We start from the raw sequence: 26,652 nt of genomic DNA, 5'->3' as shown, positions 1-26,652 counted from the left end.
TGAAGTATTTCCCCCAATTGAAGTTCCCTCTTCCCAGATGACCCTAGCCTGTGCCAAGTTGACAAAAAACTAAACATCACACCCATGAACCACAGATACTTTCAGTCCTTGGCCAACTGGCTCTCATTGGGAACATAACAATTTGCTATCAGATATTGATACCAATCTTCTCATATCAAATTCTCCTGATACCAGTCTTCACATATCAAAGAAAACTCTGTGTTCAGTCAGAAGTTCAGGCACCAAGAAGTGGAGGCACTCTCACCCCATTTTGTGACCCAGATTCCATTTGTAGCCCGCCTCTTGCTGTAAGGCCTCCTTCCTGAGGACCTTGGCATGAGTTTGTAACTTGCGGCCCTTTTATCCACGTGGCAGATAAATCACTGGGGACCTGGTTATTTTACTGCTGCATTACAGACACCTAGGAATGTAGGGTAGGGTGTTTTGGTTTTGTTTGTTTTTAGACATGGTTTCTCCATGTAGCTCTGGCTGACCTGAAATCTCAGTGTAGACCAGACTAACCTCGAACTCACCGAGATCTGCCTCCCTCTGCTCCCGAGTGCTGGGATGATTAAAGGTGTGTCCCACTACACCTGACCGTGCCACACTTTTGCTTTTTAACCAGTATCTACAGCTGCTGGTGCATGGGTGGAATGAGGGTGTTCACCAGTTACCTGTTGCTGAGATAAGATACCGTGACCTAAAGCAACTCAGAGTTCATTTGGCTTACAGGTCCAGAGGGCAAGAGTCCATAAAAGCAAGGAGGCATGGCCTCAGGTTCCTGACCAGGAATCTGGCTGATCCCGGTTCATCTGCACACAGGAAGCAGAGAGAGCAAACAGGAAGTGGGGCAAGGCTATAAACCCTCAGAGATTACCCCCAGTGATGCACTTCCTCTAGCAAGGCTCTACCTTCTGAAGGTTCCCCCAAACAACACCAGACGCTAAATAGTTGGATACAGGAGCCCATAGGGGTTTCCCGCTACCCCAGTTTATCTTGTTCCTCCTTCACGCCCTGTGAGGAATGGATCCCTAGATGAACTACCGAGGAGTAATGCAAGCACTTCTTTTTGAGACAAGGATTCTGACATTCAAAGTGTTGTAATAGCCCTAACTCCCGTGTTATCTCTGTTAGACCTGAAGCCCCAGATGCTGTCGGGCACCGTGCCCTGTCTGCCTGCATACATACTCTACATGTGCATCAGGCACGCGGACTACACCAACGATGACCTCAAGGTACACTCGTTGCTGAGCTCCACCATCAATGGCATTAAGAAAGTCCTCAAGGTAAGCAAGGAGCCCAGTCCCCAGTAGCCGTAGCAAAGCTAGCACCTCCATTGCCTCTCTGTGTCTGTGTTCTAGCGGTTACCCAAGATGCCTAGCAGTTCTCCGAGCAGAGTGAGGTCTGAAAATGTCAGGAAGCACAGAACTCCATGTGGGCCTGCAGCTCCCTGCTGAGCCTGTGTGTCTGGGAAGCCTGACTGACCACTCGGATAGATGTTATCGAGGTGCGCTACCTCTGAACCAAATTTAGGACCCTATACTCTCTCGCCATCCCAAGGGTCTGAGGCACACGATCCTAGTTGGTGGCACAGCAGAGCTGCTGCCATTCATAGGTTTTCAAGGTGAGGGGGCTGGAGAGATGACTCAGCGGTTAAGAGCACTAGCTGCTCTTCCAGAGGTCCTGAGTTCAATTCCCAGCAACCACATGGTAGCTCACAACCATCTGTAATGAGATCAGATGCCCTCTTCTGGTGTGTCTGAGGACAATGACAGGGTATTCACATAGATAAAATAAATAAATCTTGAGAGGAGGAGAGAGGAGAGGAGAAGGAGAAGGAGGAGGAGGAAGAAGAAGAAGAAGAAGAAGAAGAAGAAGAAGAAGAAGAAGAAGAAGAAGAAGAAAAAGAAGAAGAAGAAGAAAGAAAAAAAAAACTTTAAAAAAAAAAAAGAAACAAAGAAACACAGAAACAAAGCAACAAGGTGAGGCAGACTGGGCTAGAACAGGGCTGCTGGTAGCAGTTGGGGTAAAGCAGCCCACGAACGCCACCTTAAGGTACAAGATTCTTATCGAATGTAGTAGCAGCCGCTTGCATCACTGGCTAGGCTGTACGGGGGCGAGGCATTTTTACAAAGGAGCTGGAGTCGAGTGGTAGGAGGGAGACTTTAGAGGGAGATTAGACCTCAGTGACAGTGACAATCCTACGTCAGATTCTCCCTGACACTGCTGCTCCCAGAAGGCAAGCTACCCTCAAGGGCCCTGCAGCCAGGCCACTTCTGGTTCTTTGAGCCTGTGACCCCTGATTTGGGAACAAGCCAGTCTTTAGCTTCTGGCTACAAGCCCTTGGCAGCTGCCCTGCCTTCCCTGACTCGGGCTCTATATACAATGTTATTTGCTAATCACCGTGAAGTGTATCACACATGTACGTGTTGATCACTCTCAAATTTGTGTCTCTGGCCTCGACCTTTTTTTACAAGCTCCAACTGGAGTCTAAGGCAGCCTAGGATTACAAATGTCACTTCCTTAGGGAAGCCTCCATAGCTCTGAGCTAGATTAGCCTGTTATGGCTCATGGCTTAATGGCTTATGTGGTCAGCCATGTTTTATCATCATGTCTCATACTCAATTGCCATTTAAATAATGCCAGATAGATACATTTACAGAATGGGCTCTGAGAAGTCAGTGGGATGTAACACAGAAACTGGATGAATCTGTTGTATATGGGTTGCTAACAACCTTGGTCACTTGGTTTATTGCCACTGAGCATCGATGGGACACCAGCGTACTCCCCTGCTAAGCTCTCCAGCATGTCTTGTATAGCCCAGAATCAGAGTTGGCCCGTCCAAGTTTCAGACCAGACTAGAGCCTGGTACTGATGGACCTAAGCTTCATTTGTACCACTCACGGTCTTCATCCATGAGAGTCAGCAGGATCTTCCCGTATGTGCAGGGCCATACATAACTCATTGAGAGACTGGGGAATGGCCTTGTCTGTAGCATCTCAGGGAGTGGACGAACAGCAAACCTCTCAGCAAAGGATGTCTTTTCTGTGTCTGGAAAGTAGACGGCATACAGTGGCTGCCCAGCAGTGCTGGGTGTAACATAGGAAACACAGAAAGAGAATGCACTGGGGGTTTGTGTCAGCCAATGGGAGGCACTCAGAGAGGGGTGTGCTTTTCTTTTCACAGAAGCACAATGAGGACTTTGAGATGACGTCATTCTGGTTATCCAACACCTGCCGCCTCCTTCACTGTTTGAAGCAGTACAGTGGGGATGAGGTGAGGAGCGAGCAAAGCACCCCAAAGTGGGACCCCGTTTTATCCCTTTGTAGTTTGAAGTGCTATGGTCGTTACCCCCCCCCCCAGTGTTTGGTGTAAGGTCTGTGAGGCACCTGCTGGCACCTTCAATTGTGGGGATGCCTTTGCGGGACTGGGTGGGGCACAGGAGACTCTGAGCTTCCCTGGGCTCAAGAACCCTGAAAAATCAAGAGAAATTAGTTTGTTTAACTACACAGAGCCATAAAGCCCCTTGACTCTCTAGGGGACCCTTGTGACGTCGTAATTCTAAAGCTGTCCCAGAGCCATATCAAGTGAAGACTGGGAGAAAGGTCAAGTGTCTGGTATATCCGGCTGTCTCTTGTGCTCTGTCCACTTCAGAATAAAGATGCCACCAGAAGAGACGTGTCCCTCCCCCCCACATACAGAACCACATGGTACAAACTGATGTCAAGACCCAGCTTCATGCTTGCAGCTCGAGTTGACTCACTGACCTGAGGCTACCATTCCGTGTTCCACTCTGGACCTTTTCGGTCCAGCTTTATCTAGAACTCACATTCCTCTCCCTGGGGGGGTGGGTTACCATCTGCCAGGCTGCCAAGTGGTTCCTTCAGCTTCATGGGATACAGCACACAGTCCAGTTTCCCCAGTGCCTTCTGCCTCCCACATCCCCACAAGGTCTCGCTCTGTGCTCTCCCAGCCATTCACACATCTCACCCTGCCCAAAGTCAATTAGTAGCAAAACTTAAAACGGTGCAACAATGTTTTAAAGTTTTACTCGATCTTTCCTGCCATATAAAATAGGAACACTCTCCTCCAAGGGTAATGAACTAATCCCACCTCAGTCAGTCATTTCTGGAATGTGGTTCTGATTCCCTTTAAGAATTAGAACTTGAGGGCTGGGGATTTCTCAGTGGTAGAGCGCTACCTAGGAAGCGCAAAGGCCCTAGGTTCGGTCCCCAGCTCGAAAAAAAAAGAACCAAAAAAAAAAAAAAAAAAAAAAAAAAAAAAAAATTAGAACTTGAGTTTGGGCACTTGCTTTCACTATGAAAGGGATAGTAAGGGTGGAAGAAATGAATGCCCTTTGTTTCAAACCTGGTGCCTTCTGCTCCTTACCCACAACGTCATCTACAAGCCCCGTATGTGGGGGAGCTCTTTCTGGCACTTCATTAAGGTTCCTGCTTTAGTTTCATTTGTAACAAAGTGCCCTGACAGAATCTTAATCGACATAGGGTTTACTTGGCCCACAAATCCTGGTTACTGACCATCTGTTGTAAGAAACCAAGGCAGCAGAAACTGGAAGCTAGTCACGTTGTATCCACACAGAGAAGCAGAGAGCAAGAGATAAATGTGGCCCATGGTACTCAGCTCCTTTTCTCCTCCTCATTCAGTCCAGGGCCCGGCCATTGAAATGGTGTTGTCCACATTCCATGTGTGTCTTCTCACCAGAGGCCTGTCTGCCAGATGATTCTAGACTTTTGTCAGACTGACAATTAGTTGTAAGCACTGTTAACATGGATTCCACCAGTGTTATAAAAGGGCAAGACCAAGGGCTCCATGGCCCTGGTCTGCTCGTTGTGCTTCTGTTCTTGGGGACGAGATTTGAACCACAGTATAACCGACTCTGTGTCGTCTAAACAGCAAGGAGTGAAGGACCCCACCTCTTAGCAGTCGCAGTTGTCGCTCCTGCTTCCACCCATTTCCTTATTAAAATTTGCTTTGTGATTTGAGATAAGGGCCACGGGTTGAGGAATGGTGGCCTCTTCGACAGTACTGTGCTGCTAATTCCTCTTGGCCTGAATGAAAAGGACCTGGGAGCTAGGCTCAGTAGCACACACCTTCTTCAATCCCAGCAGTTGGGAGACCATGGTAGGAATATCCCAAGTTTGATGGCAGCCTAAGTGATCCAGCAAGACCGTCACAAAACAAAAAAGACGAAAATAGACTTCGGTCACAAGAGTCCTTGTGATGTGTTAGTATTTGGTCCAGATTACATGTTCACCCTAGTACAGCAGGCTAAGAAGACAGTGCCGTCCCTACCATTTCTGCCTGTCCATTAGCTGAAAAAATGACAAGAGCCTGTAGATGTCTCCTACAAACAGAATCTGGCCTGTGCCATATTCCTGTAAGGCCCTGTGTAACCCAAGATTATAGGGCGATCTGAAGACTGATAATTCCAGATAAACATCCAGAAAACGTGAATCCCTCCTTCATTATTTTTTTCTGACTGTGGGTACAGAATATATAGAACTCACTTTATTTTGAGGACCCAAACGATTTAGGCCCTTCTGTTTACATAATTCGTCTTGTCTGTCATGAGATTTCCACTACCTCCAAGATCCAGGGCTATCCCAAAAGCCTCATGGTTTCTAGAGCATAGGGAAGCCCTGCCAATAGGACGCTGTTAAATGCCCAAGTCCAGGAGGTATACGGAGCCCAGGAGACCCCAGAGGCTTATTGACACACACCTTTCTTCTTCAGGGTTTCATGACACAGAACACGGCGAAGCAGAATGAGCACTGTCTCAAGAACTTTGACCTCACTGAATACCGTCAGGTGCTAAGCGACCTTTCCATTCAGATCTATCAGCAGCTCATTAAAATTGCCGAGGGCCTGCTACAGCCTATGATAGGTAAGCTGGAGCTGCTCACATCTTGGGGTCTGGAGGAGGGAGGAGGGTTGTGGCAAGCTTGCCTTTCGGGAACCAAGCGTTATTAGGTGTGGCCTCCAAGCCAGAGCCTTCTAGGAAAGGCATAGGGTGTAGTATACATTGTGCTTAAGACTTGGGCAATTTTCAACAGCATACTATAAAAACACGATGTCAGCAGAGCAGCAAGGTGGCTTTCCTTAATGTTGTATCTATAGTAATTTCCACAAGCAATGTAATGGTGTGAATGCAAACACAGTGAAGACAGTGTCTTCTTGCCCGTGGGGTGCTTGTGAACCAAGCTGCAGGGAGCACAGGGTGATCCTGTTTACCTACTTTGCACACAGCAAGGAGTGCACTTGAGTGTTGAGCGTGAAATCAGAATGGAAAGAACAGCTACATTGTAACAGTAGACGGACACACATTTGCCACTCAGTGCACCATGAAGGCAGGGAAAGAAGTTAAACCTGGACCTGTGTAATGGCATCTCAAGGTCCTCACAGCGCAAACAGGCTGAGTGAATCCCAGAAGGTTTGGGATATTCTTGGAATAAATTTCATATCAAATCTTCCCCTCCTATCTAGTTTTCTCCTAAGGTCCTTCCCACATAGAAGAAGAACTGATAGATCAGGCTGGATGTGTTTCAAAACTCGGAATAATGGTGGTTGGTTGCACCAGACCCCAAGCAAGACCTGGGTTCCAATCCTGGTGCCGTCTCTTCCTAACTGCGTTCTTGTAGCCAAATTATACAACCTCTTTGTGCTTCAGTTCGCTCATTGGTAAAGTGGGTAGCGCCTCATAGGGCTGCGGTCTGTCCATAAAGCACCACCTGGTGCACAGTTAAAGGCTATTGAATAAAGATGTTGAAGCAACTAACCTAATAGTCACACAGTTGGTGCCTGGGTTAGACCCTACCAGAGTTAGCGCAATCCTTAAACTTTGATACTTGGCAGAGGTAGTACAGAGTCCAGCTAGTATATTATCCATTGTCTTTCTCCAATCACCAATGAGTTTAAGTAACATTATGTGTTCCATAGTTACTTTATTCAAGATGGAAGTCCATCAGATTCAAAATTCTTTGCCAAATATATTGAGTCCCTGAATATGTCGACCCTGTGCATATCTGAATGGTTTCATTGACCTGAGTGACCTTACGGCAGAGTTTTGAGGGGAACATACAGGCTTCTAACTGTGCCTTCCTTTCAGTTTCTGCCATGCTGGAAAATGAGAGTATCCAGGGGCTGTCAGGGGTGAGGCCAACCGGCTACCGGAAGCGCTCGTCCAGCATGGTGGACGGAGAGAATTCGTATTGCCTGGAGGCCATCGTCCGCCAGATGAATTTCTTCCATACAGTCCTGTGTGACCAGGGCCTGGACCCTGAGATTATCCTGCAGGTGTTCAAACAGCTTTTCTACATGATCAATGCGGTGACTCTTAACAACCTACTCCTGCGGAAAGATGCCTGCTCCTGGAGCACCGGCATGCAACTCAGGTGAGGGAGGTACTCACATGAAGACCGAGCCCCAACGTAGGCTGGGGTCAGAACCCAAGGCAGCTGCCTCCAGGGTGAAATCCACGTCTAACTAGTAGCCCTTCCCATAATTGGTATGCCATAAATCCTTCACCGTCTTATTAATTGGTGGAGTTCACTCAGCAGTGACATTCAAACTCAGTCAGATACCCTTTAATTAAGACAAATGCAACATGGCCATGTCAGTGAGAAAGAAGAATGGATCAGGAGTTAACAAGGCTGTCAAGTATGAACGGTTGGAAATTAAATACAAATTATAATTCAATATATTTAATGCTTCCCTCCCTATTAATCTAGATAGACACATTAGGTAATTCCTTCATTGCTTAATTTTAAGCATGCATTCAACTATTCATTCTTTACTCAGTGTATGGTTCCTGAATGCTAGGCACTTTTTTTTAACATGTGTGTGCATGTAGGAGTAGCGGTGCATACACGTGTGCGTGAACATGTGGAGGACATCTCAAACATCCACCTTTAACAAAAACAAGCAAACAAAACACAAGCTCTCACTGGCCTAGAACTAACCAAAGTTGTCTGGGCTGGCTGGCCAGCAAAAAAACTCTCTCTACCTCCTCAGCCCAGCACCAAGATTACACCTGTGTGCTACCTCACCCATTTGTGGTTTTGTGGTTTGTTTGCAGTCTGTGTCTGTCTGTGTGTTTGCATATGGGTCTTGGCATCAAACTCAGGCCCTCTTGAAGTGAGGGCATATGACACTAATTACACATCACCAGCACAGCACAGGAGACGCCCCTTCCCATCACCCATCTTCACCCCGTGAATTAAGGCTTAACACAGCTTCCTTTTTGCCTTGGCTAAGGTACAACATAAGTCAACTCGAAGAGTGGCTTCGGGGAAAAAACCTTCAGCAGAGTGGAGCGGTTCAGACCATGGAGCCCTTGATCCAGGCAGCCCAGCTCCTTCAGCTGAAGAAGAAGACCCAGGAGGATGCTGAGGCCATCTGCTCTCTGTGTACCTCCCTCAGCACCCAGCAGGTACAGAGGTTCAAGGCCAGCGCTGGCCCTACTGGTCTATTCTCACCCGGAGTCTTCTAAGGGTGTGCTTCCAGCCCCGTTTGACACAGTTCAGATTTGCAGCCGATAAGATGAACCAGAGATCACTTTGGTTGTAAAACCCAATGCCAGTTCCCCGTAACTTTCTGATCGTTCTTGTGTGCTAAGTTACAAGACCCACAAACCTTGATAACCTTTTTTGATAATTATGTGTGCATGTTCACATGCGCTATGGTGTGTGTGTGTGTGTGTGTGTGTGTGTGTGTGTGTGTAGGTAGGTAGGTAGGTAGGTCAGAGGTTGACTGGGAGGAGTCGGTTCTCTCTTCCACCATGTGGACTCTGGGGATTGACTTCAGATAACCAGGCATGGCTAAAGCAGTCCTCACCCAATGAGCCGTCTTGTGATGAGAACCCTCATGTCACAATTTTTAAAAAACAATTCCAGATAGTTTCTTACCTAGAATTTTTTTCCCCTGAATCTGACAACATGAAACCGTTTGATTTCTTTACACCTGTAATTTTTATATGGCCATATTTTAAGATTCCACTTATATCGTTTTTAAATGAAGCCTTAGCAATCTAAAGGTACTTAAATATTTTAAATTCCTCTCCCCATAATTATATGTATACACTTTAATTTGGTTGTAGACATATGACTATAGTCTACAAAGAGATAAAAGTCCTAGATCTTGCCTTTGGTCATGGCTTCCTAGAAATGGGCCACAGACACCGCGAGATGGAAACTAGAATCTCCCAGTCAAATGAATACTCTTCCCAATGAATACCTTTGCAACCAACCAAACTCGGTAATGTGAAGGCTCATGTTTCTCTCCCCTGCTGGCTTCTGAAAGCCTGCACATTCTTAGTTTCCCAGCTCCCCTCCCCCAGTAACTGTCTCTCTTCTGTGAGCTTACGTATTGCCTGCACCTGGCCGTGCACGCAGTAGGGTACGCCCACCAAAACAGTTGATGAGCACACACAAGACTGTGTCTGGTTAAAGAGAAATCTCACTTGTAAATGAATTGTCTTAAGGAAGAGGTTGAGAGAGGGTGGTTAAGTAAGCCCTCTCTCATACCAGATCCCTGGTTCTCTCCTGAAGAAGTTTAAGTTACTGGCAAGAAAGAGTCTGGGAGCTTTCTGAACTCGTGTATAAGCCACCAAGCATAGAGGAAGGGTGGGTATCAAGGACATGAGTGTCATATAGGAGCTCAAGTCTCACAGGGTCATGGTTGGAAACGCACCAAAAATGGCACCTGATCCTGACCAAGCACCTCGAGGGGTTTGTCCAGAGAGTTAAACACTTTGTGACACCGCTGTCAGAGTCTTAAAAGTCTTCAGTTTGTCAAGTTCTGTACTGAACACTGCTTTCATTCCAACAGATTGTCAAAATTTTAAACCTCTACACTCCCTTGAATGAATTTGAAGAACGGGTGACAGTGTCCTTTATACGAACAATCCAGGTGAGTCATCGGGTGTTAATTTTATAAAGTCATAGGCTTCCTGCTTAAATGTATGGGAACCTTAGAGTCCACAGTAACATTGACTGCTCACACATAGGAAGCTTAGAGACCATAGTGACACTGACTGCACACACACTGATGGATGGCCTTATCCTTGCCTCTCAGCTTTTAGACTCAAGGGCTTCATTTACCAGGAACGTCTTGCTAAATCATGGCACCAGGTGGAATTAACGAGGGAGCTTAATATCAGTTCCACCCATGTGAAACTAAGAAATGTTCTCTTAGATGGCAATCTGAACTCTTAAATCTCTCTCTCTGATAATTACAGTATTGCTCCTGGGGATAGGCAGGAAGAAACATATCAAGCAGATATCTATTTAGATCCATCCTGAGACGTGAGTTTTAACTTAAACATGAGCTTCCTCAAGCTGAGCCCAACCAGGTTTGGGTCCAGTAGAGGCCTTCTCATGGGACAGTAGCTGACAGGAACTGGCCCAGTAGGGACTCACAAAGCAGAAGTCACTTCTCCTACAGTTACATGTAGGGGATACACTGGACAGACACATTGTATTAGCCAGCGTGAGCCAAGATAGGAAGGGGAAGAAGGTGACCAGAAGAGGAGGCTATGGGGAAATGGGAATTTATCAAAACTATTCAAGGACCCCCTAGAAACCAAGGGCTTTGGTAGGGAATGCTGTTCTCCTTTGCAAGGGTGAGGATTTTTATTCCAAGATTTAAGAGCTCCAGAGATTTATAGAGAGTGCCTGGCTGTGAAAAGGCCCAGGGAAAACAATAAATGAACTCTAGCCTGGTATTTGAGTAAAGATGACAGAGGTCACGAGACAGATGCCAAGTCAGACTAAAGGTGGCTGCTGTCTCAAGGGCAGCGGGAAACGCCAGGGTATGCTAGGCATACGGCCCTCAGGGCAGGCCAGCTCACCCACACAACAGATTCACTGAAGTGGGGAGGGGGAGGGTGCTGAGTGGGAGCATAGGTTACAAGGAGCACAGAAGCCCAGAGCCAGCTCCTAGAGCTCCTAGATGCCCAGGAGGAACTGGGAGACAGAAGAGAAGCTGTGAGATGCCCCGGCCCACTGCTGATTTTTGCGGAGGGCTGAAAAACAATTCAAGCAAGACATCGTTGAGGTTAAGGGTTAAATATTGTCAGAATATATGGTAACCCTCCCAAAACTGATTTTTGCCAGCCATGGCTTATTTTTTCCTATGCAGTGCTCAGAGGTACTGGTGAGCAGTCAGCCCCTCACCCCACTCCCACCCACACCTGATCTCGTAGCCAGCAGCCAAAGCTCCCTGTTAGACGTACCACTCACTGCCTGCATACTGGGATACAGTACACTGTTTAAACACGCACAGCTGGATAACTGAAGCATCACACAGTAACTCATAAATGCATGCAGTTTTCATGTAGCCATTAAAACACTTGAATATTAGAAAGTGTGTAATGTAAGCTTGAGAGCTGTCAGACCACCCCAGGGTTCACTGGGGTTCTCTGTGACACCACGTACTATCAACCATGTGTGCCTTGAGCCCCAGCTGAAACCTCTGTCCTTCAGCCTCCTTAATCAGCCCCATTTTCATGTTCACCCCTAAATCTTCTACAATTTCCTCAAGTCCCTCATGGTTTTTGGTTTTTTTAATTTTTTTATTTCATGACTTTTTCCAAAAATTTATTTGTTTATGTATATGAGTGCACTGTAGCTGTCTTCAGACACACCAGAAGAGGGCATCAGATCTCATTACAGATGGTTGTGAGCCACCATGTGGTTGCTGGGAATTGAACTCAGGACCTCTGGAAGAGCAGTCAGTGCTCTTCACCACTGAGCCGTCTCTCCAGCCTGCTCATGACCTTTGTTACTTTAAAAAATGTGCAGATAAATAAACCAGACCCAAAGTCTATAAAACTTAGTGAGCTCACGAATAGTTAAATTTGCATTCAGGGGTTGGGATTTAGCTCAGTGGTAGAGCACTTGCCCTAGCAAGTGCAAGGCCCTAGGTTCGGTCCCCAGCTCCGAAAAAAAAGAAAAAAAAAAAAAAAAAAAAGTAAATTTGCATTCAGAATGGAAGCTGTGAATCTTCACGTTAGAATTTACACTCTCAGCATTGAATATATCTTACACACTCATCTGCCACCCCAGACAAAAGACCCATGACAGAATTAGATTAAAGTTAGCTCTCCATCCTCTTTCATCGCCTGTGTCCGTTACCTGCGCTCGGTCGCTCCTCACCCCTTTCTTGTTCTCTTCTCTTCATGTTATACTGTGTGCACAGGTGCCTTTGTTTGCACACGTGAATATATTATTGGCTAGATTCTCATGGAAGGAACATGTGGTTTCTTTTATTTCTCTCTGGGATTGTGTGACCTCATGTAATATTATACATTCGAAGTCCATCCATTTTCCTGAATCTTTTAAGCTTCATTTTCTTAGTGTTGCATAATATTCCATTATATCAATTAGATATATTACCAAATTTTCATTATCCATTTATCTGTCTGTGGACAAAAGGGTCCGATTCTTTGGTATCGTGAATAGACAAACAATGGAAATGGGTGTAAATATCTCTGTAGTAGGAAATGGAGAGTCTCTGGGTACGACGAACCCAGGAGTGAAACAGCTGAGTCATATAGCAGTTCTGTTTTTAATGTTTTTAAGAAATCTCCAAACTGATCTCCATAGTGTGTGTATTGATTTGTACCCCTACCAACAGTGTGTAAGGGTCCCCTTCTCTCCTCATTCTCTTCCACATTCACTTTTTCCCAGTTCTTGATGATGGCCATTCTAACTGGGATAAGACAGTATGTCGAAGCAGTTTTAATTTGCATGATGCTGGCAATGATGGGCATTAAACGTCTTTAAATAGCTATTGGCTAGTTTTGGTGAAAACTATGCATTCAGTTCATGGCCCATTTACCATTGGCAGCTTTTCCCCTTGGTATTTAATCCCCTGCGGTTGTTTGTAACGTGGCTGTTTGCTCCTCGCCTGAGTGTAGCTGAGAAGGCTCCCCTGCCCGTCTGTTAGTGCGGCTCATTCTTCCTCTGCTGTACCGAAGGGGTGATTTTCACGTAGTCCACCTGCCGGGCCTGGCTCCTGGGCTGCTGGTGTTCCAGGGAACAGGCTTCGCCTGTGCCAATATCTTGTGTTTTCCTCTAAAAGTTTCAGGGTTGTAAGGCTGGTGATCCATTTTAAGATTCTATACAAGGAGAAAGCTACAATCTCATTTCACTTTCTGCAGATAAGAAATCCAGTTTTCTTAGCACCATTTGTTAAGTGGGCTATCTTCCCCTCACCCCCTGAGAGTATATTTTGCCTCCTTTGTCAAAAATTAAGTGGACATTCTTCAGGGCTTTTAAACAGTAGAACTGAATACTCCAGGAGGCTTTTCTGAGGAACCTCCTGCCTTCCTCTCTCATGGCTGGGAGGCTGTTCTGTAAGAAACAGTGCAGCAGGGCCAAGTGTAGCCATCAGGCAGAGACCATGCCAGGTACCACCAGAGTCACCACAGGTACTGGCCTTGTGAAACTTGCTGCTCCTTCCTCCATTAAAAAGCCTTACCTGCCCTCTAAGCTTCTCTCCCTATGGTACCCAACCATTCTGTCAAACTCTCCGTATTACTTCGAATTAGTGGCCCTGCTCTTCAGATGCCAGGATAGGAGCAGTTTGAGGCTTAAGCAGCGCTTTCTGTCATTGACTTGGTGACTGAACAAAATGAGAACGATCTGAGGTTCCAGAGTCCTTGGGGCTCATTTCTTTCCTGCCCTGTCCTCAGTGGCTCACCTTCTACCTCGTGGTAAACGGATGCTGGCACTCGCAGGTCTCAGCCTGTTTCAAGGCTTAAGCGGAATAGTAAAAGTACCCGGAGAGCCACAATCCTGCGAGCCAGCTGCTGTAGGTACTGAGCAAATAAGCCCTCGGTCTTCCCACTCTAAAGTTGGGTAACATTGAAACAATAGTGTCTTGTCGCAAAGAGGAGAAAAAAAAAAACCAAAACAATGCATTTTTGGCGTCTCAAGCTGACATGGCATGATCTGTATTTTCCTGATACGGATTTATGGATCTTGGCCACACTCCTGCAGTCCAGCTCCTGCCTGGAGTTCATGGTTCAACAGTTTAATGGTTAATTCCCTGGCAGGAAGAACAAGGCAGGATGTTGCAAAGATAATACCAGTGACAAATACAGTGCCTACCTGCCAGGTGCCCTCAATGAACTCGGTGGATTGAGTTATAAGGCAAGGACTCTCTCCCAAGGGGGAAACTGTATTATGAAATTTAGCTATCATGGTGTCACAGTACCTGAGATAATCAACTTGCAAGAGAAAAGATTCATTTTTGTCCAGATATTTTAGTCCATGGTGACTAACTTGCTCTTAGGTCTTTAGCTCCACAGTACTTAACCATGGCAGGCACAGTAGGTGGAGAACACCTGTTTACTATACAACAGCCTTGAGGCAAGAGACTGCAGGGTCCAGGGTCCCTGTACCTCTTCAAGGGCATGCCCCCCAGCCGTCTAACTTGGTCTGTTTACTGATCTCACCTTACAGGACTACATCATCAGTGGGAGGCTGAAGTGTCCCGCTGTCCCGCTGAGGATAGAGAGCCACTCCTCCCTTCAGTTCTGTCAATTTGGGCACAAGAGAGCTGTAGGCTCTGTTTCTTTTTCTTTCTTTTTTAAGATTTATTTATTTATTTTATGTACACTGTAGCTGTCTTCAGATACACCAGAAGAAGGCATCAGATCTTATTACAGATGGCTGTGAGCCACCATGTGGTTGCTGGGATTTGAACTCAGGACCTCTGGAAGAGCAGTCAGTGCTCTTAACCACTGAGCCATCTCTCCAGCCCTGTAGGCTCTGTTTCTAACTGTGCTTCTGTCTATCATTGTTCACAAGGAATTGAAGCTTTTCTCAAAATGACTTTGTCTCCAAAAATGGCATAAATATTCCTTTGTCCTTGAAGGAAATTTTGCCAGATGTTTTCATTCATTTTTTTACTTGTTCGTTTTTCCCCTTAGTGGTGTGTCAGTCACCTTGTTGATTCCTAACATGACTTCTGGTGAACAATCAACCCCCACCCTCATTTTAAGATACTCTGTAACGAATAAAATTCTCTGTGGTGCCTTTTAAGACTCCCCATCTTTCGGTTTTGACAGTTTGCACATCTCAGTGTGCAAGTTTATCCTGCTCAAAGATTAATGAGCTTGGAGGTACTCATATACACTGCCCATTGGGTTTGGGATGGCCTAGTTTCATTTAAATGACTTTCGGCCCCTTCCCTCCTCTCCTTTGGGGACTTCTATTGTATGTATGTTGATACTTTGTTTCCTGGACTCTCAAGCTCTGTTTTTAGTCAGGGCCTTACACAGCCCAGGTTGACCTCAAACTTGCTATGTAGCTGAGAATGAAGTTGAACCCTGATCCGGCTTCCTCTGCTTCCCCAGTGCTGACCTTACAGGGAGTGCAGTACCAGACGTAGCTCTACTCCTTCTTAGACTTGATCACATCAACTCTAGCTAGCTTCTAAGGAAGATAATTCTAATTCATCTTGTAACTCACCGGTCTCCCTTCTACCCGCCCAGCTTTGCTGTAGAACAGTGAATTTCGTTTGGTTATTGTATTTTTCTTAAAACATCTGGCTTCAAAGAGAGGGGGAAGGGAAGAGGATTTGCCCTTCTAAATATTCTTTTTTCGGAGCTGAGGACCGAACCCAGGGCCTTGCGCTTGCTAGGCAAGTGCTCTACCACTGAGCTAAATCCCCAACCCCCTAAATATTCTAATTAATGGCACTAAGACAAATCACTGGACCCTGAGAGAAACCTTGTCCAGAACAACTATCCACATGGATCAGATGTTCAGAAGTCACACCTCACTGCTTTCCCTGGCACTACCTAGCTATTCCACAATTGTGGGCGTCTCCCATTGCAGCCACACATCACTCTTTCAAACTCAGGAACCTTTTCTGTGGAGGGGCTGATCCTACACTGCCTGCCTCCTCAGCACTATCTATGATGTTCCATTCTGAACATGACAAAATTAAGACTTAGGAAAGTTCAGAGCAGGGAGTCTGCCTGTAGACCCGCAGTTCTCAGTCTGTGGGTCACGACCCCTTTGGGGGAGGCTGACGAACCCTTTCACAGGAGTTGCCTAAGACCATCAGAAAATACAGACGTTTATATTATGATTCATAACAGTAGCAACATTACAGTTGTGAAGTAGCAATGAGAATAATTTTATGGTTAGGGGAGGGGGGTCACCACAACACGAGGAGCTGTATTAAAAGGTTGCAGCATTAGGAAGGTTGAGAACCACTGCTCTAGAATCGGGTCCATTACCCTTGGGATTTGCACCTAAGATGAAGTTTCACCCTCCCCCTTCGATGGAAGCATTAAAGCCTTACTACAATGGAGAAGGTGCTTGATTGGCTCCAACGACCTAAATCAGGGCTTGTCTCCATGACATGCCTCAGCGACACAGGGAGGGCACATTCTCCTGACTCCACACCCCTCCCATGTCGTCTTAGAAATCCTTCCACGCCCTACGCCCCACTCATGTCTGTGAAGTTACTGAAACTGGCTCTTTTTAGGTGGTTCTAAATACTTACGTGATCGTACTCTCCCTCCACAGGCTCAGCTCCAAGAGAGGAGTGACCCCCAGCAGCTACTGCTGGACTCCAAACACATGTTTCCTGTTCTGTTTCCGTTTAATCCGTCTGCTCTGACCATGGACTCAATCCACATCCCGGCCTGTCTCAACCTGGAGTTCCTCAATGAAGTCTGAGGATGCGTTGTTTCCAAGGCAAGCGAGGAGGAAGCGCGTGCTGTCGGCTGAAGGAGTGCTAGGTCTGTTAAATATGCCCAGCGTAGATCAAACCGTGTTAGAGACCTGTGGGGAGCACTGAACTAAACAGCGGGGTGCACTCTGTCGTTAGCTTTTGTACAGGCTGCTCAGAAAACACCTGAAGTGGGGACGAGTGTTACAGTGGCGCTTTCAGGTTAAACCAAGACACGTCAGAACGGACGGCCGCTGTGTAGCTCCAGTCACCATACAAAGATGCCAGTTCTACAGAGTGGAAGTGCCTAGCTTTGGTCTTTGTATATAACTTGAGAATGTTCAAACTAAGATTATATTAAAAACACATGACATAAATTGCCTTCGTGGGTCTTTCAAGAAAAGGATACTAATAACCGTAAGAATGACATATATTGATAAACCAAAGGTGTGAATGATCTTGGCGTAAGATGTCTTGAGAACAAAAAGTATGGGCCTGTGCCTCAGGAGAATTCTCCAGTGAATTAGTATTCACTGGTGCCTGGGGAGAGAAGGGCACTGGTGTGACTGACCTCCAGACCAAGCATGTTGAATGTTGTTTCTAAGTAAATTGGATGACGCAGCCCTTGGTAGGCTTGAGCTCTTGCGATAGTCTCGGGTTTGTGGGAGAGCTACACTAAACATACTGCTGTCAGGTGACAGGGTGAGAAAGATGGAAAAAATGCAGTCTCTGCTGCTAGTCAATGCTCTGAGACCAGCAAGCTTCGGCAACAATGCGTATGAGAAGGGCAGATGAGGATGGACAGCTTTTATTGGCCGGTATAAAACCAAAGCAGTGTGCCCCTGACTCCAGGCCCCCAGACCATAAGGGAAACAGACTCAAGAACCCAATTGTCTGAAGAGCCTCTGAAGGAGACTGCACGATCATTACGTCTTATCCAAAGATTTGTGGGTTTTTTGGTTTTTTTAACTGCTTTAAAAGACTAGAGTAGCTTAGGCGATCCCTTCTCGTTTTCAACATTGTTTCCAAGATTTAAAGTCAATGTAAATACTCTACTATGAACTAAAAGATTTAAAGAAATATTTAGTAATAATGTAACAAGCTTATGTGTTTGCCCCTCAGAATTTTATTTTGGACTGGAGAACAAAGATTTGGTTAGACAAACCTATACAGTCTTTCTACCCATTTCCATAATCCATATTTATTAAAGGAATGCTGTCCCTATGACGGTTAAGGTGGTTTGCAAACCATACATGAGCTTCGTTATTACACTGAGATTCCGCCATACTTTAGAAGACTTCCCCGAGTGTCACCCAGTTAGGAAGGTTCTTGGGAATACAGCGCACCCCAAGCCCTATAATCCTATGCTATGACAAGTCTGTGTCCCCAATCCTCCTTGACTGCTGGGGCCAGAACAGAAACCAGTGCCTGGCATGAGACTAATCCGGCAACAAATGCACTGTCGCCTGCATCGTCCCTTCTGGGTCCACAGTAAGCAGCCCATCTGCTCTTGGGTGTCTGTCTCCAAGAAGAGCCCCTCCCACCGCTCTCAGTTATAGCCCCAACATCTGTATCTGACTTTCAACCCTCAAACGCAAACTGTTTGGAAACCCAGTTTAAAACAGCTTGATCTGTGGCTATCTTTTAAAAATTGCTTATGAATATAATTTGCCTTAGCATGTACTTTAGTGTTCAAAATTGACTCACGTAAAGACTCCTTAACCCTCGAGAATACCCAAAATGCCCTCTTGCTAAGCATTAAGAAGTAGTGACTTCCCAAATATAGTCTGACCTCGCATATAGTCTGAAGTCATCATCCCCACACCACCCTGCAAGGTGGAGTACGACTCTAGATAAAAGCTTAGTGATTAGACAAATGGAGGGAGTGGGTAACTCACATGAAGTCACAGCTTCAGTCTCTTCCAGAGGACAGGAGTGCCCTGGCCACCATTCTTCAGAAGTACGGTGGCTGGCGATTGTCACCTCCTGACTACTTCCCTTCATCCTCAGAGGCTGAAATGGCCCTTTTGAGAAACGCTAATCTTTTTTTTAGCATTCTTGTTCTGTGTACGTTCTGTGTTTTTCCCCTACTGCTGGGGATTGAACCTGGGTCCTCAGGCATAAGGGCACTCTACCCTTGAGCCTCTCCTCGCCCCCGCCCCTGCCCCCTATAGCAATGAGTTCCCTTCCTCTTCTAAAGCTAATTTTAAACATTGCTCAACTTCATGAAATCAATACTATCATATCTTCGAATTTAAATAAATACAACACAAGTCTGAACTCACTAAATGTTTTCGCTTCTGAGTAATTACAGTCCTAACGTGTGCCTTTACCAGTTGCAACAGCTGACTTACCACATATTTCCCAAAAGAAGTTGTTGTGGGAAGAACATGTCTAGTGTAGCATCCTGAGGAGCTCTGACTTATCTCATGCAAACAAGCACCTTAAAGACTAATCACATATTCATAAATCTAACATTTGTGCTTTAAGGATTACCATATAGGCACTAAACACATCCCTATAGTAATGGGTGTGTTTCCACAAAAATTAGTTGTCACTGAAGCAGCCCTTTGCACTGGACCACCCCAGCTGCAGTTAGGGGTGGTTCCTATAGTCCCCTGACAGGTCAGACCCAAGGATAGGCTTTTCCCCCTTCCATGGAACATGTCACAGGTGCTGCTCCCCTGACTTTTCTTAGGACAAAATGTTAAGGCTTTTTAACTATGAATGCATTGAAGATTATGGCAATAAATTGAAATCCAATTCTAACCACTGAGTAAGTGGCTGCTAAATGTGACAGCTCGGCAGCTGTCTGAAGGTTTCAGTCCTATGAAGACACCGTGACCACAGCAACGCTCATAAAGGAAAACATTTCATTGGCACTGCCTGACAGTCTCAGGGTTAATCCATTATCATCATGGCAGCGTGTAGGCAGACACAGTGTTGGACAAAGAGCTGAGAGAGTTCTACATCTTCACCTGCAGGCAGCAGGAGACTGTCACACTAGGCCCAGCTTAAGCCCACCTCCACAGTGACACACTTCCTCCGACAAGGCCACACCTCCTAGTAGTGCCACTGCCTGTGGGCCAAGCATTCACACACAGTCTATGGGGGCCCAAACCTATTCATTCCATCACAGCAGCGGCATTCATTTCTCCTCAAAATATTGCAGTCGATTTCTAAAGTTAACTTGCTGTGTGAGTCAAATAGCCAAGATTTCCTTTTTTACACATTGGTGCCACAATCACAAAATTAGAATTACAGAGTATAGGAAATTAGACTTCAAGGCCAATGACAAGATTGGTTTGGTTTTTTTTTTTTTTTAATGACTGTTAAAATTGTTTTTCTATAATAAGACTTGGGACAGCAAGATGGCTCATGGGGTAAGAAGCACTTACCACACAAGCCTGTCAACCTGGGTTCACTCCCCAGAGCCCACAATGGATGGTCTTTTGACTTCCACACGTAAGCCATGGTACATGTATCTACACTTTCACTACTAACAAAAAACATTCTAACACTGGAAATCGACCAATGAAATCAGACTACTGTCGGAAGTCATACTATTAAAGAATCCCGATTTAGATATAGCATTTTGCAATCAACTGGCATTTAGATGGAGGCTTGCCTCTCTGAGGAAGTTCACAAAATATTCAGGGGTAAATCTAACACTACAGAAGAAATGCCACTAAAAAACTGTTTTCTTCGTTTTAGACAAGTCTGTAAACTACAGCTGTGTTATAGAAAACTGCTTGTAATGGTTACTATAATTATTCCACTGTGGATAAAATGTGTGGAAGTACTTTTCAATAAAGTGGTGTGCCAAATCTGAGAGAAATTTAAAATGGCTTGAATAAAAGTATTTTAAGTTTATTTTATTAAAGGTTCATTTGTTTTATGTGAGTTCACTGTACACTGCAGCTATCTTCAGACACACCAGAAGAGGGCTTCAGATCCCATTACAGTTTGTTCTGAGCCACCATGTGGTTGCTGGGAAATGAACTTAGGAGCTCTGGAAAAGCAGTCAGTACCCTTAACCACTGAGCCATCTCTTCAGCTATTTTTTTAAAGATTTATTTAAAAAAAAATATATATATGTGTATACACACACACACACACACACACACACACACACACACTGTAGCTGTCTTCAGACACACCAGAAGAGGACATCAGATCTCATTACAGATGGTTGTGAGCCACCATGTGGTTGCTGGGATTTGAACTCAGGACCTTTGGAAGAGCAGTCAATGCTCTTAACCACTGAGCCATCTCTCCAGCCCCTCTTCAGCTATTTAAAAAAAATCTGGTTTTTGTTTTTTTCTAAGATTTATTTTATGTTTGTGAGTTCACTGTTGCTCTCATCAGACACACCAGAAGAGGGCATCGGATCCCATGACAGATGGCTGTGAGCCACCATGTGGTTGCTGGGATTTGAACTCAGGACCTCTGGAAGAGCAGTCAGTGCTCTTAACCGCTGAGCCATCTCTCCAGCCCTAAAGTTTATTTTTTTAATGATTCTATGCATGCATATGTATCTATGTAAGTCATGCTGTCGTATGTGGTGTGTATACATTTGTGTGAGGAACCAAAAAGACCATCTAGTGTTCTCACTCTGCCTGTTCTCTGAGGCAGAGTCTTATCCCTGATCCTGGGGTTCCGTTTACTCCCTGAGGCTGGAAGGACTACAAGCCCCAGTGACTCTTCTCCCTTGGGTGTGCTGTGTCACCAGGCTCGTCAGATGGGTGCTGGAAACTGAACTTTGGTCCTCATGGTTTTTGAGAAAGTGCTTTTAATCTGAGCTGTCTCTCCCAGCCTCTTCACGTTGTGTGTGTACACCTGCCCATTCCTGTTCATGGGGAAAGGCCAGGGGAGGAAGCTCCCTATCTTCCTCTACTACCTTATCCCATTGAGACAAGATCTCTTGTTGGACCGAAAGTTCACTCTCTGGTCTAGGCAGCAGCAAGCTTTCAGGACCCATTCACGTCTGCCCCCCAATGCTGGGGTTATAGGCACACAACCTGCGCATCCAGCTTTTTCGTATGTAATATGGATTTGAACTCAGATCCTCCTACATGCACAGCGCATGTAGCAACCTCCCCAGATATTTTTGTAATGTTTCCTAAAGAAACTTTATTCTCCAGCCTAGATTCCGTTATTCATGATTGTTTAAGCTAGGGGTTAGCACACAGCTGCCTGTCTGTTGGGGATGGGAGAGGACTTTCTAGAAGACAATTGGTTGAGCAATTACTCTAGAACTATAGAATTCAAGGCAGTTTGGGGACGAGGCTAGCAGACTGATAGAACAGAGGCCAGAGACAGACCTAACAAACCGTACCCTTTAACTGTGGTAGAGGCGGTACTAAGCTGGTGGTAAAATTGTCTGAGATCTCGGAAATAAATCCTTTCCATTGATAAAAGGTCAACACCATGTGGACATCTGTACCCTACAATGACCACGATATCTCAATGCCTTTTTTTTTTAAATGTAAAAATGGATCGCTCTGAAATCTGTATATAATAGCAAAAGCCCCTTGAGGAGATGGGAAGACTTTGCCCTGGCAGCTTGGATATGTGAGATCGGCATGGAGTCAGAAATAAGACAGACCAGTACCTAAACATCTGGACAGAAACATGCAGCTCTCACTTCCTACCGAGGAAAAGGCATCAAAACCACACGTGAGTGCATCCGCTGGCAGCACATACACAAAACCACCAGGAATTGGTAAAATCTACATGTCTGGCCCTTCCTAAACGTACAAGGCACAGCATCTCCATGGGTGCTGCTCTCAGACATTTATCACTAGGAACCACTATTGAAATGAATCGTTCACCATGGGCGAAGGTGTAGCTCACGGTAGAAGGCATGGCCAGCATGTAGCAGACTCCGGGTTTGGTCTCCATCTCTGCGTTTTTAAAAAACTGGTAATGTTCACAGTGTGCTTGTGAAAAGCCTCTGAACCCAGATTCCAACCAAAGGGCATATTCTTTTTCTTTGGTAATGGAAAGTAGGATACACTCTAAGGAAGCCTTCGCCTTTAAAATTTCACGTGTCAGGCTGTGTTTTATACATGATACTCTGACCGGCCAATAGCTGAGAAGGAAAAGCAACTCCAAACCTGGGAACTGGCTAAAGCGCATGTGGTTGGTACTTACTCAGACTGACACATGATCTTAAAAAATACCCACACCAGCTGGAGCTGAGGAGACAAGTCCACATACGTTTGTTTAAGCACAGACGGAAACCATGGAATGCTAAGCAGCCTAGCTACTGTGAGAAACACACTTCTTTACAAAGTGTGGCTTTGGCCCCGCTCTAATCTCTTAGAGCTTAGACCTCAGGCACTACACGTTTCTCACAGAGATCATATACAAACATTTCCATAAAACGATACTGTCCAATAACATCATGGAGATCTTAGTTTGACTTTCCTTATCTTGAATTAAATCTCTATTATTATTTTTTTTTTTTTTGAGACAAGAGTTCACTGTGAACCTTGGCTGGCCTAGTACTTACTAGTACTCAATGATCCCACCTCCAGACAGGCACACACAATCCTAACCAAACACAAAACCCTACCACCTTCTTGCTGAGACACCAGTCAATTCCCTGAGGTGTGACCTTGGTGAGCATTTTCCTCCCAGCATTAACTACAAGTGTGTTTCCCAACCTGTCTGACTAATAGACATCTAAACAATGTTGTCCACTTCCACCAACATTGTTGCTTCACAGGGCAAACTTGTACTCAAGGATGTATCAAGATTTGCCCTAAGCCATATTGCTATACCACACTTTAACAAAGGCTTCTTAGAAACGGAACAGCTTGCAACCAAATACAGAAGAAAAATGCTCTCAAGTCAAGGCCAAGACAATACTTCACAGCTACCAGAACTCATTAAAACAGGGTAAACTTAAAATAAGCAAGTTCTCAAACCAACGTCTGTCATTTCATGTCTATAGTTTTGTTTTGTTTTTAAGATTTATTTATTATATCTAAGTTCACTCTTGCTGTCTTCAGACACACCAGAAGAGGACATCAGATCTCATTACAGATGGTTGTGAGCCACATTTGATTGCTGGGATTTGAACTCAGGACCTCTGGAAGAGCAGTCAGTTCTCTTAACCACTGAGCCATCTCTCCAGCCCCTATAGTTTATTTCTTTATCCTTGTCTAGCAACCTGAGCTTCCTGGAGAGCATATATTTGTTGTAAGTAAAAACCAAGCTACTGGTCGACACCTCTGTCTCCTGCGCGGGATACGTGTCGGCCCGGAGATCTCCGTAATAGGTCTCCGTAATAAACCTCGCCTTTGCTTATTACATCCAAAAAAAACCAAAAAAACAAAACCAAGCTACTATTTGCTTTATAACTGAAGTGCTCACCAGATCACATGTACACAGTCTCCCACTTGCACTGTCTTCTTATCTAGTCCATGCTGATGTGAACTTACCATCTTCTTCAACCTCTCTCACGTGCTATGACTGTAGGCATGGGCCACATTCTCAGCATCATACACTTGTCCTAAAACTATTGCAGCTCCTGTGATGTCACCTGCTCTCCTCAGTTGTCAGTACTGTAATTTCTAGCATTGTTGAATATTACAGAAGGGGAGGGAGGGCGGTTAACCATGGAAAACTGGCTCAGAACGTGTAGGAGAAAGGACAGAGAAGCTGAACCATTCTGAGACTCTGATAAACTCTTAGACAGTAGAATTTAGATTTACACTTGACCAATTTCCAGTTTTATATTAACACATCTTCCCTTCCAATATTAACTACAGAAAGAGATAACACTAGCTAAGTGGTAGAGCGCTTGCCTAGCAAGCGCAAGGCCCTGGGTTCGGTCCCCAGCTCCGGAAAAAAAGGAAAAGGAAAAAAAAAAGAAAAAGAAAGAGATAACACGGCATTTCTGAAAACACTGGAGGCTAGCCCAGTCAAGAACAGAACAAAAAGACTAGCTCAGAAATTCCAAGTCTAGACCCCCTAAGTTATATTTTGAAAGGCGTAGTATTACAGGTGAACCTACCTAAAAACTACATAACTACTTTAGAGTCTACTTTAAGTAATTTTGTAGCTTAGTTGAAGGATACTTTGTATGTGTGTGTGTGTGTGTGTGTGTGTGTGTGTGTGTGTATGTGTGTAAAATGTCAATCTCCAGAACAAATAAGAAACAGAACAGAGCATAACACACTTCTCCATTCTTCAGTAACATTGTTGTTGTTTTCTTTTTTTTCTTTTTCTTTTTTTTCAGAGCTGGGGACCGAACCCAGGGCCTTGCGCTTTACCACTGAGCTAAATCCCCAACCCCGCTGTTTTCCTTCTTGCTACTGTCTCTATCCATTTTTGTCCTGCATGACTTTAGTTGCAGACACTGAATCTTCACCCATAAATATTTCTGTGCCTAACTACAAACAAAACGAAAACCTCCCAAAGCCAGTCTAATACATGCAAGTTAATGTTGGGCTTGTCTTGACATGATTAGATTCAGGGCATTTAGGGGAGGAGTCCTACATAAGAGAGTTGTGTTCTCTGTGCACAAGGGAGCCCATGATCTCCTGACTGGTGACCCTTAAGTTTGGTCATTTGGTTAAGGAAACGCCTCAGTTCCTTTTCTGAGACTGAAACTGCTGCTATTCTTACTTTGAGTGTGTTACCTTTCACCCCGATTTTATCAGGACCATTCACATAATTACAGCTAAGAGCGAACATGGAAGGCCCTCCTCGTAGTGACTTGGAGGGCAAATGAAACACAAATGAAACAGAGGGACCCAATGCAAGAGCAGAGACATCCATTCCTACAGCCTGAGCTTTGCACAGGACTGCATGAAAATTCCTCTCTAAGGGACCTGTATAGAGACGAGTGTGGTGACGTGTTCACGGGGTGAAATAAACATGAGATTTTTTTTAAATAAAGTTTTAATGAGTAGATGTGAAACAGCAAACAGTATGTTCCCCCATACGAACCTTTCCGCTTGTCTGACGATATCGCCAAAAAAAAAAAAAAAAAAAAAAAAAGGTAGGTTGAACCCAGGTGTGGTGAAGCACGCCTTTAATCCCCTTTAATCCCAGTATTTAGGCGAATCACATAATTCCTAGCCTAGTCTACAGGAGTTTCAGAACAGCAGGTAACCCTGTTACGGAGAAACAAAACAGGAGAGAAAAGATTAAAAAGGCAGTCCCCACTCCAAGGAAGCCGAAGAAACACAAGGATGGATTAAAAATAGGCAGTGATTGACGAGTTAATAGAAAGCAACAGCACCACCCACGCCCTGTTCCCACGCTCAGCCTAGGCCACTGGCCAACCGGGGGCCCTGAGCTCTTATCCCCAGCACCCTCTCTCTGCTTAGGCCGCCTCCAGCTCGCCTGGCCTCAGTGTTCGCAGCACAATCCATCACCTGGTTCCCAGAACTCAGATTGCGCAGTGGTCATGTCATCATCGGCAGGGCTCACAGCCGGAGGCGTGGGTACCCCTAAACCTGTCCCCTCCCCCTCGGCCCCTCACCCCTCAGCTCCCCGCTCCAGGTCCCCTGACCCCATCACCTGCCACGTTTTCATAATCCTCTCAGGCTTCAGACCAGCAGCGCCGGCTAGGAGAGGCCTGATCATATAAGGAAAATACCTCGGGCTCACTAGGGGCTGCCTCGGGGACCCAGGCGCTCCCTGCTCTACCATACACCCCCTCCCTTCTCTAGACGCCCCAGCTACCCGCCGCTGCACCCTTTAGGCCAAGCACAGGCCTCCACCCAAGGGCTGCGCAGGCGCAAGGGCAGCCAATCACACAGCACTGCCCCCCCCCCGCCCACAGGCCCCGCCCTCCGCCAGTCGGCCCCGCCCTCTTCCCCCGGGCTAAGTCGGGGATGTGGGGTGGGGCTGATGTTAGGTTCTTGGCGCTTTTCCTGATCTGGAGAGAGCGAGCGGGCGGAGCTTCTAGAAGCCTGGGAT

General features: G+C 45.6%; 1 protein-coding gene and 2 non-coding genes across 3 annotated transcripts in view; 1 reads left to right on the top strand and 2 right to left on the bottom strand.

The window, feature by feature from the left end:
- Myo5b (myosin VB) overlaps positions 1–17,087 on the top strand; it is a 297,799-nt gene extending 280,712 nt beyond the window's left edge. The window contains exons 34-40 of the mRNA XM_032885354.1: positions 1,135–1,286; positions 3,187–3,276; positions 5,755–5,905; positions 7,127–7,412; positions 8,275–8,449; positions 9,847–9,927; positions 16,566–17,087. Coding sequence (XP_032741245.1) covers positions 1,135–1,286; positions 3,187–3,276; positions 5,755–5,905; positions 7,127–7,412; positions 8,275–8,449; positions 9,847–9,927; positions 16,566–16,718 — 1,088 coding nt within the window. The 3' untranslated portion in view covers positions 16,719–17,087. The remainder of the gene's footprint in view (positions 1–1,134; positions 1,287–3,186; positions 3,277–5,754; positions 5,906–7,126; positions 7,413–8,274; positions 8,450–9,846; positions 9,928–16,565) is intronic.
- Positions 17,088–26,074: 8,987 nt separating this feature from the next.
- Positions 26,075–26,153, bottom strand: LOC116885112. The gene has a single exon (XR_004385977.1).
- Positions 26,154–26,226: 73 nt separating this feature from the next.
- Positions 26,227–26,366, bottom strand: LOC116885032. Its single transcript, XR_004385919.1, has one exon.
- Positions 26,367–26,652: the final 286 nt, after the last annotated feature.

Source organism: Rattus rattus, chromosome 15 (genome assembly GCF_011064425.1).
Source record: "Rattus rattus isolate New Zealand chromosome 15, Rrattus_CSIRO_v1, whole genome shotgun sequence".
NCBI classification, from domain to species: domain Eukaryota; kingdom Metazoa; phylum Chordata; class Mammalia; order Rodentia; family Muridae; genus Rattus; species Rattus rattus.
This window is presented reverse-complemented; position numbering and strand designations above follow the sequence as displayed.